Raw genomic sequence first — 16,327 nt, forward strand, 5'->3', positions numbered from 1 at the left:
AGTGTCCTGAAGTTGGCTCTCCCACCTCAGAGGCAAAGCAATGACTCCTGGCTGCAGCACCAAGAGCCTTTCATCCACAGGGCTCAGAATTAAAGGGAGAAAAAGTAGTAAGTAATAAAGAAAGAGAATAAAGTAAAGTAAAGTAAGATAAAATAAAATAGTTATTAAAATAAAAAATAATTATTTAGAAAAAAAATTTTTAAGTAAAAAAAAAAAAAAAACGGATGGATAGACCCCTAGGACAAATGGTGAAAGCAAAGCTATACAGACAAAATCTCACACAGAAGCATACGCAGACTCACAAAAAGAGAAAAAGGGAAAAAAATATATATATATCATCGCTCCCAAAGTCCACCTCCTCAATTTGGGATGATTCGTTGTCTATTCAGGTATTCCACAGATGCAGGGTACATCAAGTTGATTGTGCAGATTTAATCCACTGCTCCTAAGGCTGCTGGGAGAGATTTCCCTTTCTCTTCTTTGTTCGCACAGCTCCCGGGGCTCAACTTTGGATTTGGCCCCGCCTCTGCGTGTAGGTCGCTGGAGGGCGTCTGTTCTTTGCTCAGACAGGACGGGGTTAAAGGAGCCGCTTATCCAGGGACTCTGGCTCACTCAGGCCCGGGGGAGGGAGGGGTATGGAGTGCGGGGCGAGCCTGTGGCGGCAGAGGCCGGCGTGACGTCGCGCCGGCGTGACGTCGCACTGGTGTGACGTCGCACCAGCCTGAGGCGCACCGTGCGCTCTCCCGGGGAAGTTCTCCCCGGATCCCAGGACACTGGCAGGGGCGGGCTGCACAGGCTCCCCGGAAGGGAGTTGTGGATAGTGACCTGTGCTCGCACACAGGCTTCTTGGTGGCGGCAGCAGCAGCCTTAGCGTCTCATGACCATCTCTGGGGTCCAGGCTGTTAGCCGCGGCTCGCGCCCGTCTCTGGAGCTCCTTTAAGCAGCGCTCTTAATCCCCTCTCCTCGTGCACCAGGAAACAAGGAAGAAAAAGTGTCTTGCCTCTTCAGCAGGTCCAGACCTTTTCCCGGACTCCCTCCCGGCTAACCGTGGTGCACTAACCCCCTGAAGGCTGTGTTCACGTCGCCAGCCCCAGTCCTCTCCCGGCGCTCCTACGGAAGCCCGAGCCTCAGCTCCCAGCCCCTCCCATCCCGGCCGGTGAGCAGACAACCTCTCGGACTGGTGAGTGCTGGTCGGCACCGATCCTCTGTGCGGAATCTCTCCGCTTTGCCCTCCGCACTCCTGTTTCTGTGTTCTCCTCTGCGGCCCCGAAGCTTTCCCCCTCCGCCACCCGCAGTCTCCGCCCGCGACGGGGCTTCCTAGTGTGTGGAAGCATTTCCTCCTTCACAGCTCCTTCCCATTGGTGCAGGTCCCGTCCCTATTCTTTTGTCTCCGTTTATTCTTTTTGCTTTTGCCCTACCCAGGTACGTGGGGAGTTTCTTGCCTTTTGGGAGGTCTGAGGTTCTCTGCCAGCGTTCAGCAGGTGTTCTGTAGGAGTTGTTCCACGTGCAGATGTATTTCTGGTGTATCTGTGGGGAGGAAGGTGATCTCTGCGTCTTACTCTTCCGCCATCTTCCCCCCCCTCCTCCTTTGGTCACTTCTTAAGTCCTATATCTATGAGACCTCCATTCATATGAAATTAACTTTGTTTTTCTCCTGCTTTCTTTCTTTCTTTTTTTCATTTTAATTGTTAGAACACCCCAATGAACCAAGTGGGCTAGGGAGGAAATTTTTCCCCTCCCCAAATATATATACTATATCTCTGGCATACCATATCATTTCTTATCTCAGGCACAGGACATAAGTAAATTGCCTTGTTACATTATCTTTTATTGCTCAGGCTTCCTCACCTCCACTGGCCAGTTTTTGCTAGGGAAGAATAAACAGGAGGATTGAATGGGAAGTATAACTCATTCGATTAACACACACACATACACGCACACAAACACAGAGTGAAACATATATCTACAGTGGTGGTAATCTGCATCTATTAATTTTAAATAAATGTCACATTTAAATTTTATTCTTTTGGTTGGCAGATTCTAGTTCCATATGCTTTTTTATTTCCTTTTCACTATTGCATATTAGAATGAGCTGTTCTAATATGCAAAACTGACATCTCATACTTTGTACATTCAAAAATAAAAGTCACATTTTTGATGTCAGAATAGATAAGGATTTAACAAATATTAACTTGGCATGCACTTAGTTTCTTTTCAAATTCCTGATTGAATGCATTCTGAAAATACTAAACCACCAAAGTATGTGGATTAGATTTCTACTTTTGTGGAGTGATGCAGGGGTGGGATGGGGTGGGGTGGGAGTGGGACTGATTCCATGTCTCCTTAAATGGATTTTTTAATCAAATACATGAGCTTGGAGAAGTCTGGGAAGGAATATAATAAAGACTGGATAACTTTCTTTGGCAAATTCCAAATCTCTTTCAATATTTATTTTATATATATAATTTAATTTGATTTTTATTTTAAAATGTACTTTATGAACATTTTCAAACATACATAAAAGTAGGGGGTAGACCATAATTGGTTTATATATTTTATACCAAACCTAAGCCTTTTTATCACTGTATTTTATTTCTTTTTAGTAAAATAATAATTCAATGTATTCAAAGGGAACAGAACTTTAAAAAAATTGAAAGGTTTTGGGGGAGCAAATAATTATCTTAAAAATTATGTCTGATAACAGTGTATTAGTAAGTCCCTAGCATGTGGAGTTAATTTTCCTTTAAAGTGAATTTGAAATCACTGGAGAGATTTTTTAAATTGGCTTACTATTTCAAAGGGGAAAATCCATGCCTACTTATATATTTGGAATCTGAAGAAGTAAAATGTTTGGTAGAAATTTAAAATTTTTAACTCATGTACTTTTGAGATTGTTTTAATTTTTTTTTCCCAAAATCTAAGACAGAAACAAATGTTATTTCAACTTATTGTTGATTTTTAAAATTTAAATTACTAAGTAGAAAAAATGTGTTTCAGAACATAAAAATAAAGTGATATAATACTATGTTTAATCATTTAATCTAATATTCTTTTAATCATTATTCAGTTTCTTCAAATTAAAAAATAAAAAAGAAACATAAAATACGTGCAGTGTGATGGAATATACAACTCATACTATAAAACACTCTAATTTGATTCTCTATGATATAGTACATCAACAATATACACCTTAAAGTATATGTATCACATTAAAAACATAACCTATTTTGGTTACTTTCCTAGGGACGCTATTTTGGTAAACTGGGAAATAGAAAATTCCATAATTAGTCTAACACAGTTTTGAGGAGAATGAAGAAAATTTGTATAGGAAGGAATTCACTAAAAATCAGAGTCAAAAATAATGGAAAATTATGTCCATTTGTGGTGAAGCAATTTGGGAAAGCTGGGGTTAATGCTTTCTAATTTTTTTTCTTTTTTTCTACTTTTTTTCTTTTTAAAGAAATTGATAAGGGAAGTAGAACACTTGACTGTTGGATAAAATGTAATAATCGAAAACAATTTTAATTCTAATTAGAGAAATCAGCCAAATTTAGGAATGTGCTTTGAGAAAAACATGTCAAGATTTTTCTTCTCATCTAGGTTTCTGGCCTCTGTTTCATTAAAAAGATCTAAGATCCTCTTCTCATTTTGTTCTTTCTCCCATAGCTTCTCTCTCACTTTGCTTCTAAGAATGGTGAAAGAGAAATCCTCTCTATTTTGACTGTTATGCTGAAGAAGCCCAAGTGTCTCCCTGTGACTTCAGAAAAGAATGTTACTAAAGGGAAAAACCTGTAACTACTATGTATTTGAGACAAAATCATCCCCTCACCTTAGAACTCCAGATACCTAAGTAGATACTTAAAAGCATGTTAAGTGATACTTAAAAGCACTGGTCCAAACCCCACATGGATACCTGATTTCCTAATTCTGTCTGTATATAATGTCTACCAGCCTTGCAGAAGCAAGTTTTATGGTTTTTAAAAAGGTAGTTTTACCATTTATGGTTTTATGGTTTTCCCATTGTACACTAAAACTTTATTTCTTACCTTTTTTTTTTTTTGAGGTGACTAGTTTGAAAAATCTCAATCAGTATTTCTATATAGATGTATATTTTGGCAAAATTAAATAGGGTCTGTGTTCTTGAAGACATGAAAAAAATCTACTACTTTCTAAGTAGTAAAATCTAGACTGTAAACATTGGGTTATTAATATTTTAGCATATTAACATACTAAATTTATCTTTAATATGTATGTTTCTTATATATCAGCATAGGTATACACGAAAATACTTATATTACTATTTTTGTTTTAGTCATTATATTTCTCCTCTTTTTCAGGTAATGTTTAGAGGACTCTACAGCAACCTTTGGTATTGGACATATTCAAAATCTCTTCAACTTTTACTTTCCTAGTCCACTGTCCTCCAACTTTAACTTGCTTGCAATCCCATCAAACATTTTACATGGTTTGCAATGGTTACATGAACTTGTGGGAAGTAGCATTTGTACCATTTCATACTTTATTTACGATGGCACTTTAGGAAAAGAACTTGGAAAAAGCTTCCAGAGCAGTATTTTAAAAAATGAATCTTGTTGTGAAGCTTCGGAGAAGTTTTCGAACATTGATTGTTCTCTTAGCCACCTTTTGCTTGGTGAGCATTGTCATTTCTGCCTATTTTCTCTACTCTGGCTATAAACAGGAAATGACACTTATGGAAACCACTGCAGCAGAATGTACTGACGTTAAAATCCTACCATATCGGTCAATGGAGCTGAAGACAGTCAAACCTATTGATACGTCCAAAACTGATCCTACAGTCCTCCTGTTTGTGGAGAGCCAGTACTCTCAACTTGGTCAAGATATTATCGCTATCTTGGAGTCCAGCCGATTTCAGTTCCATATGGTCATTGCCCCTGGCAAGGGAGACATACCCCCTCTAACAGATAATGGCAAAGGGAAATATATTTTAGTTATTTATGAAAATATTCTGAAGTATGTCAGCATGGACTCATGGAATCGAGAGCTTTTAGAAAAATACTGTGTGGAATACAGTGTTAGTATAATTGGTTTTCATAAAGCCAATGAAAACAGCTCACCAAGTACACAATTAAAAGGTTTTCCATTAAACCTTTTCAATAATCTAGCTCTAAAGGACTGTCTTGTCAACCCTCAGTCTCCTTTGCTGCATATTACCAAAGCCCCTAAGGTTGAGAAAGGCCCTCTTCCTGGGGAAGACTGGACAATTTTCCAGTATAACCATTCAACCTACCAGCCTGTGCTTTTAACTGAATTACAGACAGAAAAATCCCTTTCATCCTTCTCCAGCAAACCACTCTATGCGACGGTGATTCAGGATCTGGGGCTTCATGATGGAATTCAGCGAGTTCTCTTTGGCAACAACTTAAACTTTTGGCTGCACAAGCTCATCTTCATAGATGCCATCTCCTTCTTGTCAGGGAAGAGACTGACATTGTCTTTGGACAGGTATATCCTTGTGGACATTGATGATATCTTTGTTGGGAAGGAAGGAACAAGGATGAATGTCAAAGATGTGAAGGTAAGAACATTTATAAATCACATGATTATTTTTCTTTCACTAACTCTGTGGTATTGATGAAATAGAATTTTGAATATTTTAGACTTCTAATTACTCAAAACTTTAAGATGCAGTAAATTTGAGATAAAATAAGCATTAAAAGTAAAACTTAAACTAAGCCTTAACCATTCCTCACCTACCCCCAAAATGCTTCAGAGGGGCATAGAACTAAAATATCCTAAAGAGTATTTGAACTTAATCTCCTTGCCTCTTTTAGATTTTGCCCATCCCAGCCAACACCCCATAGAACAGCCTCCATTACGCCACACATGTTGCAGTTTGTAGCAGTAAGACTAATAACAGTCATGAAAATCTATTGCTGGACAGATCCTCCTGCCCTACTTACGTTTGACAATGGTGGTTAAAATATAAGATAGAGAAGCAGCCCAAGACTTTTATATAACAAGTAAGCATAGTGCTTGTCTATATGAAATGTTCATACATTTGTAAATATAGATATGAAAAAAAAAGTTTTATAGGGGATGTGGTATTGGACTTGACCTCAGGAGCTACCATCACTATCTCTATTATCACGTCATTTTGGGTAACACAGCAGTGTTAACTGGTACCACTTCTAGGCTAAGGTCAAATTGGCTTCAGTATAACAAATTCACCCTGTGATTGCTATCAGATAAAGGAAAAGCCAAATATGTTTTACTAAGGTGGGTAGGTAATTCTGAGAATAATTCCCTTTTTTATCATCTTGATTCAAGAGTTTCACTTGTGCCTATCTTGTTTTATATATAATTAAATTCTTTCTGTGAACAAGTAATTTTAGCAAGCATATAAACAAAAATAATAGAACACAGCTTAGAATAATAAAGGAACTAGAGATTGTTAAGATCGTCATCTTTTTTGTATTTCTGCTGTTAGGCTTTTTATCCTCCAAAGATGAAACCTCAATATAACAGCTTTTTTCCCCCATCCTAACACCTTATGACCATTATAATAAAATATTATTAAAACCAGTGAAATAAGTTAACTTTTTAAAAATCTTCAAAATACATGTGGATCGGTGAACTCTGTTTTTAATGAGCCACTGAATGAAGTATCACTTGACTGGGATCCAAATATTTTATTTTGAGTATTGTTGTAAAGGGATTAAGTGATCCCTCTTGAATTCTGTCTAGATTTTTCTTTTTTTTTTTACTTATGCTTTTTTTGTATTTACTATTCCTTTTAATTAATGTAAATTCTAGTTTTATTTTATTTTTAAAATCAAAAACTTAAGGCAAGGTCATGTGCTTCAAATGGTTCTCTGAGTGATTCCTATCCTGAAATCCTGAAAGGAAAAGTTTCCTAATTTTAGTCTAATAAACTGTATGAATTGAAAAAGTTCTTTATAACTCTTAACAAATTTTTCCACCTCAAATTCAGCTCTATCACTTATTCTCAATAGAAAACAAATAGCTATTCACCACTACTCATCTAATATTCAAGGATTACTGAGGACTTCTTGAGTGACATAACCCCAAACAAAATAACAGAATACCAAAATTTAACAAAGGCTGGAACAATGCCACAGACAGATAAAGAATCAGAAAAGTTACGTGTGTATATATATAGATATATATATAGTGTGTATGTATGTGCATATGTATACTAATTGTATATTCTATACACACACACAAACACACACACACGTGCCCATGCTAAGTTAACTGTCACTTCGAAGAAAATACTCTTTTCTTCCCCTTTGGGTGCTGTATCTGGTTCTTGCTCAGAACTATTAACCAAAGAATATCAGAAACTTGACTGGAACTGAAATAACTTGTTGGGTTACTTATAGGTCAATAGGGAATACTGTTTTTCAATATAAAAATTATAGTTCTAGTCTTGGGAATTTGATTTCTCTTTTGACTATTATTTTTTGGATAAATATGATTTTGTGGGAAAGAATCTTGAACTGTGTGTAGAAAAGCTCTGCATACTACCAGTGCTTCATCCTCATGTTCCTTTTCTGGTGGTGTAAGATTTCTTTGCACACTGATAGATGAGGAGAAATCCATCCTCCCTCAAAATCTCCCCAAATTTTCCAGAGCTAGGGTATTGGATAGCCAGTGACATTTTTCTATATTATTCTAAATTAGAGAGTAGAAGTATGCTGTTCCTCAATAGAACAAACTGAGGAAAGCTGGAGGGTTAGGGTTGAAAAACCTTGGCTATGTGCATGATTGGACCTTCCCCAGGCCACTCCCACGATTGGACTGGGAACACATAGCTGGGAGCAATGAACAACAAATTCAAACGTGGCCTTGACTGCAGCACCACCTCACTCTACGGACAAAACATATACCCGCATATTATTATTTGAGCCAATTTTCTCACTTTGTGGTAGAGATTCTGGATCATACTGTTAAAGAATTAGTGTTTTTAAGGCACAGAGTTTGATGCAGTGAAAAGAATGCAAGTTTTTCAACTGAACTTGAAAGTCCATATTCTTTCCACTACATGGTTTTGCCATATCTAAACTACAATATATCTAGGTTTTGGGGTTTTTTTTGAGATTTGTGTGCTTTATCTTATTTCACCATGCCCTCATCTGACCAAAGCCACTGATATAGAAATTAATATGTCCATTTCTAAGGCAAACAAAATTAAGCTCAGTTTCAGTAACTGTCATCTGACTGTTAATTAAATTTCACTGTGTATCTAAAAATTCAAGATATGAGTGAAATTTAATGTATAGAAACTTGTAGAAACTAATTGTATTTTGAAAGATTGTGAAATATTAGCTATGAATGAAGTCAGAAAATATCGTCATGTTTTCACTTGTTAATATTTCTGTGTGGTCCTCAAAGCGATCATGAAATACTTCCTGTAAATCTAAAGCTCTATTAGCAAGATGACCTTCATCACCCTATGGAGGGTGATGTCTTATACACTTGAATTTACTCTTTCTTGGTTTTGAAAGCAGCTCTTGTTTTCATCATGGCCTTACTTACGTGTAGGTAATGTTCATTCCCAAAGTGATATCAGTTGAGTGATAATGCATTTTTTAGAGAAAAGTAAAATAATAAAGGGCCATCCTGATTATTAAAAACGTAATTTAAAAAGTCTTCTTGCAGACCACTAACCTGATTTCTATGAACAGTGTTTTACCCTCGGTTGTTAACACTTGGTATAGTCATAGAAATTTGATAGAATTGAGAAAATATGTTCTTTTTTTCATAGTTTCCCTAAGACAGAATAAATGCTCTTTCTCGATGGTGAATGTAAGCTTCCACACTGGAAATGAAATCAAATATATTATTGATGCTATAAATAATTCTGGTGCTTTCATCAGTTCTGTTGACCTATCATTATTCTCTCTGTTGGCAACAAGGCACCATTATTAGCATTTTATATGTCTTTAGATTTCTTGAAGAAATGCATCCATTTATTCATTGGACATCTACTCTGTATAAGACTATATTTAAGACATTATTTGCCTGAGAAATCCAGACTTTATTTTAAGGTCCTATGTAATCCAGCTCAATTTACCTTTTCAACATCTATTCTTACTACTACTCAATATACACTGTTTCTGTTAGGCTAGCCCACTGTCTGTTCCCCTGCGATGCATTGATAGTGTTTATGTTCACCTCTTTTCTCAGCTTCTAAGCCTTCGCTAAAATACTTTCCTTGAATCTACTCATATTTCAAAAGCTATCTCAAGTCCAACTTCTTATGAGAAGGCAACAGATGCCCTAATGACCCAAGCTGAAACTGTGTCCTTAAATAATCACTGACCTTAACTGTCACTTATCATCTTCATGTACATGAGTCAACTCCAAAATTAGGTGGTGAAACAGTTTCTTTCCCATACATCTAATTATGTCTCAACATATGTAATAAGTAATCTTAGACCTGATTTGAAAATATTATATTGACAATCATTACACTGTTTTCTAACTGTTTGGTGAGTGCAGAACTGAATTCTGAATAGTCTCATAATTGAACTTACTACTTTAAAAAAGAACAATTTAAGAATAGTTTTGAGTTTTGTCTCAAAACAAGTGATATGTATATTTTGAGTCAGAGGGGAAAAAAAGTCTATGTTATAAACCTGAAGTCCAAAATAAGTGGCTAGCTGGCTAATTCGTTTGACTCTGTCCCCCACGTAGTGTTTTTAATGGATCTATATACGTAGACTGGTATTAAGGTTTGGTCCAGATAAAGCAATTTACCAGTGTCTTAATTTGGATGTCTTTATGCAATTGTTTGACTCCATATTTCCTGCACTGAAAATCATAGGTTCAAAGATTTATAGTGCAAAAGTAATAAATTGTGCAAATTGAATGACTAAAACAGAGATGTTAAGTTAATAGATATAAAGAAGACAGTTAATAGAGGGTCTTAAAATACAGAGAAATGAGTTTTGGTTAGTCCCAATAGCTATTTGAAAACTGTTCTTAAACAAGGAAATGATATGATGAAAATACTTGAGAAAGGTTTTTTTTTATTATTAATGTAAATATCTAAATAAAATCCCAGTTCAAACTTGTAGGAATTACCATGTTTAACAGGAGCCAGATTACTATGAATAGGAAAAAGAAATCTAGCATAGAAGAAAAGTTAAGACCCTTGTTATAGATTTGAGTAAGGGTTGGAAGAGAAAAAGAAAAAAAATCTCATGATATTTAAAGAAGTGACCTAAGAAAATAGAAAGATATTGGTTCTATGAGCATCAACAGAGATGATGAGAGGCTACAATGGCAATTGAAGACTAGTTTTCTAACATTTTACAATTGTAACTGAAACAAGTTGTTATATTTGACAACTTAATAAACATTTTTTAAAGAATCTGTGATATCTTAGAATAAATGGAGTCACAATCAAAAAAAGGAAAGGAGCCTAAAAGGAAAGGTTGGTATGTGGTAGATGGACTCCAGATTTGACACATTATCAACCAGTATAGATTCAACAATGCAGGACAGTCCAGGCAGCAGGAACTGGATGGATGGCCTGTCAGAGTTAATCAAGCAGCATCTGAAAACTCCTCGGCAGTTTCTAAGCAAGTGAGCCAGCATGCAATCAGCAAGTGTAGCATAAGAGCTAGGCAGTGGCCCAGGCAGATGGGGTCAACATTTATAGGGATATTTCACAGCAGAATGAATGGATTAGGTTTGTGGGCATAAGTCTTCTTTCTGAAAAGAAAAAAAAAAAAAGGAACAGAAGATAGTGGAAGAGGTGGAATTTGACAACATGGAGTTTGGCAGAGAGAACATGACAGAGACCTGGAAGCAGGAACTCAGTCACAACAATAATCCTATAAAGGAGAGAGGACCCATCAGCAAGACTTGTGTGAAACTACAGCCCTGTAGAATCTGACTCAGATTCTTTAGATATCCAGGGAAGAATTGCATTTAGAACCTCCTTAGGTGCCCAGATGCAAGAAGTTTATGTACTACTTGAAGACACTCAATTGGTTCAAAAAAAAAAAGCAGGTACTATCAAAGACTTATAAGAATGATCCATGTTCTATATAAACATAGAGAGAATTACTGTGTCAATTAAAATGTTTTTTAAATTAATTTATTTTTCAGCTGGGAGATATATTTTTTAAACTTTTTATACAATTTTTTAAAGTTTGTTTTCCATTTACAGTTATTACAAAATATTGGCTACACTCCCCATGTTGTACAATACATCCTGGAGCCGATCTTACACCCAATAGCTTGTGCCACCCACTCCCCCACCCCTATGTTGCCCCTCCTTCCCCTCCCCACTGGTAACCACTAATTTGCTCTCTATATCTGTGTCTGTTTCTTTTTTGTTATATTCACTAATTTGTTGTATTTTTTAGATTCTGCATATAAGTGATATCATACAGTATTTGTCTTTCTCTGTCTGACTTATTTCAGTTAGCATAATACCCTCCAAGTCCATCCATGTTGCTGCAAATGGCAAAATTTCATTCTTTTTTATGTCTGATTAGTTTTCCATTGTGTATGTGTGTATATATATATATATATATATATATATATATATATATGTATACATATACCACAGCTTCTTTATCCATTCATCTGTTCATGGACATTTAGGTTGCTTCCATATCTTGGCAATTGTAAATAATGCTGCTATGAACATTGGGGTGTATTTAAAATGTTTATTGTAAGTAGAGTTTGACTTGACTGGAAAGAGAAGCTACATATAAGTATTTTGGCAGAGTCAATATTGTCCTCAAATATACTCGGAGGAGGACAGCCACTGTACAGTGTATATTTAATTGTAATTATCTTTCTTTCATCTAAAGTCTCAATGTAAATGTCCCAGGTTTTTTTTTTCTTCTGAATTCTTTCAAGTGGCCATATATTTAACTCTGTCAATGGAAGGAAAAACTATTTTTCCAAAAAAAAAAATTCCTTTATGGAAGAAAATAGGGTCTTTCTCCACTTTAAAAAAAAAGTCAAAATTATATGAAAGTACACTTTTAAATGATAAGAATGAAAAATGTGAGAAAATATACACCAGTAATATCTCTTCCAACCTGGGCATTCAGCTAAAAACATTTACAGTTTATATATTAACTTTATATAATTTAATTCAATGCTCAAATCATTTATTTCTCACCTATGGGCTCTGTATATTCTTCACTATAGGGTTTACACAAATATGTGAAACATCAGGTTCTTGATTTCAGTAGTATAGGAAAGACATATTCACAATTATCAACATTACGAGGCAGAATACAATATGTGCCATGACAACATTACTATGGGCAATGGGAACAAAGGAAGGGAAATGATATTTCTTCTTCTAGTAATTAGGGAGGTTTCTTGGAGGAGGTGACATTTGAGTCTTCTGTAATGGTTTGACAGAACACTAGCAAATCAAGATGGTGAAGTAGATTCTTGGCCAGCAGGTCAGCCCAAGCTCAGACTTGGCTGAGACTATCAGGACAAATGTTAAGTTGCTTGTCTTAGTTGGATGATAAAGTAAATAAGAAATAGCAGTGGGACTAAATGTTGAAGATTTGGTTGTGGCCATAATATGGAGCTCTCTGGGTAGAAGGATACCATTTGAATCACTGAAGATTTTAAGCCAGACAGTGACATGATCAGACCTAGGATTGAAGAAAAATATATTGTTTGAATAGGGAGATATTTTTGAGAAGACCTAAAAGAGCCTATTACAACTATATGGGCATAATAATTATTATACATGTTTTAAAATAGTATTTATTTGGCATATTAAAAGACACTAAGCACTGGGATAATCATTAACAGGCAGTATATCATTTCATACGACAACACTAAGAGGGAATATTTTGTACATTTTCTGAATGAGTAAAATGAGGCGTAGCAATATCGATACTCATCTAGCTAGTAAGTAGCGGAGCAAACCCAGACTATTTGTCCTGAATGTCTAAGCTTTCTTTTAGAATACAATGCCTTGTGTTTGGGTTTCAGTCTGGGCATCTACACTTACTAGTTATCCCCGAACATGTCTGAAAACCTCTCCAATTCTCAGATTGCAAATCTGTAGAACCGATGGAAAGCAACACAGTTCTTAGTACTGGGATGAGCCCTGAATGAGATAAGTACTAGAAAGCTTCTAGGACAGAACCTGGCCTGACAGAGCCAAGACAGAGCTTGGTGGCAGTCATGATGGAAAGGGGAGACTGGGAGAGAGCATGCAGGATTGACAGGACTTGGAAACATGCTCAGTGAAGGAGCAAAAAAAAAAAAGGTGCAGATGCTGTAGTATCATGGGTTTTAGCCTGAGTGTGTCCATAAACGTATGCAGAATCGGGCAGAGGAAAAGGTGCTAGGAAGATGAGGAGTTTGGTTTAAGATCTAATGACTTAACATAGGACATCCAGATGTAGGCATTTGAAAAAATAGATCTAGAGTTTCAGACACCATCAGAGGTGGCAGTATAGATTTAGAAACCATCAAGCTTAATACTTGCAATCTTAGTTATGATAAGTAAAGGGAAGGAATCAAATAAGAAGGAAAACAGGTGGAATGCATCATTTTGGATATCCTGTAATAAACCCAAGGTCATGACAAGTTAGTTTCAGACAGAGAAAAATTGTTTCATGTACCAAGATGCTAGCCATCCCCTCAGGCTCTCATTGGTTATAAGGAAGAAAGCCTAAAACTTCAGTAAGTACCAGCAGTCCTCAGGAAAATTAAACTAAAGGAATGTCTAACTGGGGACACACTGTGTTCGTGCAGCAGAGAAGGCACAATCTTTCAACTGGAACTTGGCATTTTGAATTTTTTTCCATCCTATTTATGACCCTTTGATTAACAAGAATTGCAGTAGGACCCCCTCCTAACATGACTGTGAGATGTACCAAATGACGCTATGTTATAAATATTTCTGAAATTTGTAATGATATATAGGGGTTAAGTATTAAATGAACAAAGAAGCTAAATCTTCATTTTAGTTACTGTACCCAGAAATTATATTCTACTCAGAGCATTTTACTTAGTTTTTATGTATTTATTTTCTTGATGACATCAGTTATTGTGAACATGTCTATTTTTTGTTAGAAACAGTTTAGAGGCATACTTTCATTTACACCTGTCTTCTGCATATTAATCAATTATTATTCTTTAAAAAGCATATTTTAAAACAAGACCTGTTACCAAGTAAGGATGTTCTGTTCAGGACAAACTAGATTTTAATTTAGGATTAGACATTCCCTGAATTCATTTGCACTCAAAACAGGCTAAATAGTAATGGATCTAACACTAACTTGAGTGCTCACTTTGTTAGTTCACAGTGTAAGATAAGTACTGAGCAGAGAGCAATCTCTTGATACACCAGGGGAAGAACACAAAGTCCATGCTGCTCCATTTTGCTACTCAAGGTGTAGCAATTGTCTCCATGGGAAAGAGAAGATATTAGAAAATATTTTGGTAAGAGCAGCCAAGCTGGTCACCTCCCAGCAAGGAGGAAAACATCCCCTATTAGAGCCTTTAAATCTCATGGTTAATGCCTTAAAAGCCCTGGGGATAAGCACAGGGGATATTTTCTGATTGGTTTTGTATATTTTGTCATTCTCTGTGATTATATAAATAGTGATTAATTAATTAGCCAATTAGTTAGCTCAGATTATTATAAGGCTCTTCAGCTAAGACGAGCTAAGTGTTGTTGTTCATGATAATCATCAAAATATGCTACAAAATTGTTTCCTATCTGAAGAATGACTGAAGAGAAAACAAAATAAAAACTTGCTCCTTTTATACTCCCTGTAGAAATACAGTGTGTTCTGAAATATATTAAATTATCGTGGAGAAAAGCACCTTGATTATAGAATCTTGTGGCAGGTAGAATATATTATTATTATTGTTCAGATAACAGATTAAACTGTTAAAGCAGTCATAGACATTGCATTTTATTTTCATTCAACCCTTCATTTTTTTATGTCTACCCTGAGCTTTGCTCTCTAGCTCTTTGCTGGGATTGATAATTTCCATCCACTACTCTTTACTTCTTTTTTTTTAATTGAAATATAGTTGACATATAATATTATGTTAATTTCAGGTGTACTACATAGCGATTTGATATTTGCGTACTTAATGAAATGATCACCACTGTAAGTCTAATCACCATCATCAAACAAAGTTATTATAATATTATTGACCATATTTCCTATGCTGTGTATTATATCACTGTAGCTTATTTATTTTATCACTGGAGGTTTGTACCTCTTTATTTGCTTTACCTGTGTCGACCAACCACCCACTCCACTCTCTTCTGGGAACAACCAGTTTGTCCTCTATAAATATGAGTCTGTTTTCATTCTGTTTCTTTGCTTTGTTTTTTAAGATTCCACATATAAGTGAGAACATGCAGTATTTGCCTTTCTCTGTCTGATTTATCTCACTTAGCATGATACCCTCTAGATCCATTCCTGTCTTCACAGATGGCAAGATTTCATTCTTTATGGCTGAGTAATATTCCATTGTACATATATACCACATATTCTTTATCCATTCTTCTATCGATGGAGAAGTTGCTTCCATACCTTGGCTACCATAAATACTATTGTAATGAACACTGGGGTGCATAAATCTTTTGGAATTAGTGCTTTTATTTTCTTCAGATAACTACCCAGATGTGAAATTGCCAGACATATAATAGTTCTATTTTCAATTTTTTTAGAAACCTCCATACTGTTTTCCATAATGGACACATCAATTTACAGTCTCTCCAACAGTGGACGAGGACTCCCTTTTCTCCACATCCTCACCAACACTTGTTATTTGTTGTTGTTTTGTTGATAGTCATTCTGACAGATGTGAGGTGGTATTTCATTGTGGTTTTGATTTACATTTACCTGATGATTAGTGATGTTGAGCATCTTTTCATGTGTCTGTTGGCCATCTGTATGTCTTTTCTGAAAAAATGTCTATTTATGTCTTCTGATCATTTTTTAATCAGATTGTATGTTTTTTTTGATGTTGAGTTGTGAGAGTTTTGTGTACTTTGAATATTAACCCATATCAGATATATCATTTACAAATGTCTTCTCACATTCAGTAGGCTGCCTCCTCATTTTGTTGATGGCTTCCTTCCCTGTACAAAAACTTTTTAGTTTGATGTAGTCTTATTTGTTTATTTTCGCTTTATTTCTTTTGCCTGAGGAGATAAATCCAAAAATATATTGCCAAGATCGATGTCAAAGAGGATACTGCCTATGTTTTCTTCCAGGAGTTTTATGGTTTCCAGTCTTATTTTAAGTCTTTAATCCATTTTGAGTTTATTTTTGTATATGGTGTGAGGAAA

General features: G+C 35.7%; 1 protein-coding gene across 1 annotated transcript in view; it reads left to right on the forward strand.

Moving 5' to 3' along the window:
• Window positions 1-4,582: 4,582 nt before the first annotated feature.
• Window positions 4,583-16,327, forward strand: part of LOC309961292 (bifunctional heparan sulfate N-deacetylase/N-sulfotransferase 4) — a gene marked incomplete at both ends in the record, with an annotated part of 246,085 nt that continues 234,340 nt past the window's right edge. The window contains one exon of the mRNA XM_082838393.1: window positions 4,583-5,557. Within this exon, the coding sequence (XP_082694519.1) occupies window positions 4,583-5,557 (975 nt within the window). The remainder of the gene's footprint in view (window positions 5,558-16,327) is intronic.

Source organism: Leucopleurus acutus (assembly GCF_964270905.1).
Source record: "Leucopleurus acutus genome assembly, chromosome: 4".
In the NCBI taxonomy this organism is placed as follows: Eukaryota; Metazoa; Chordata; class Mammalia; order Artiodactyla; family Delphinidae; genus Leucopleurus; species Leucopleurus acutus.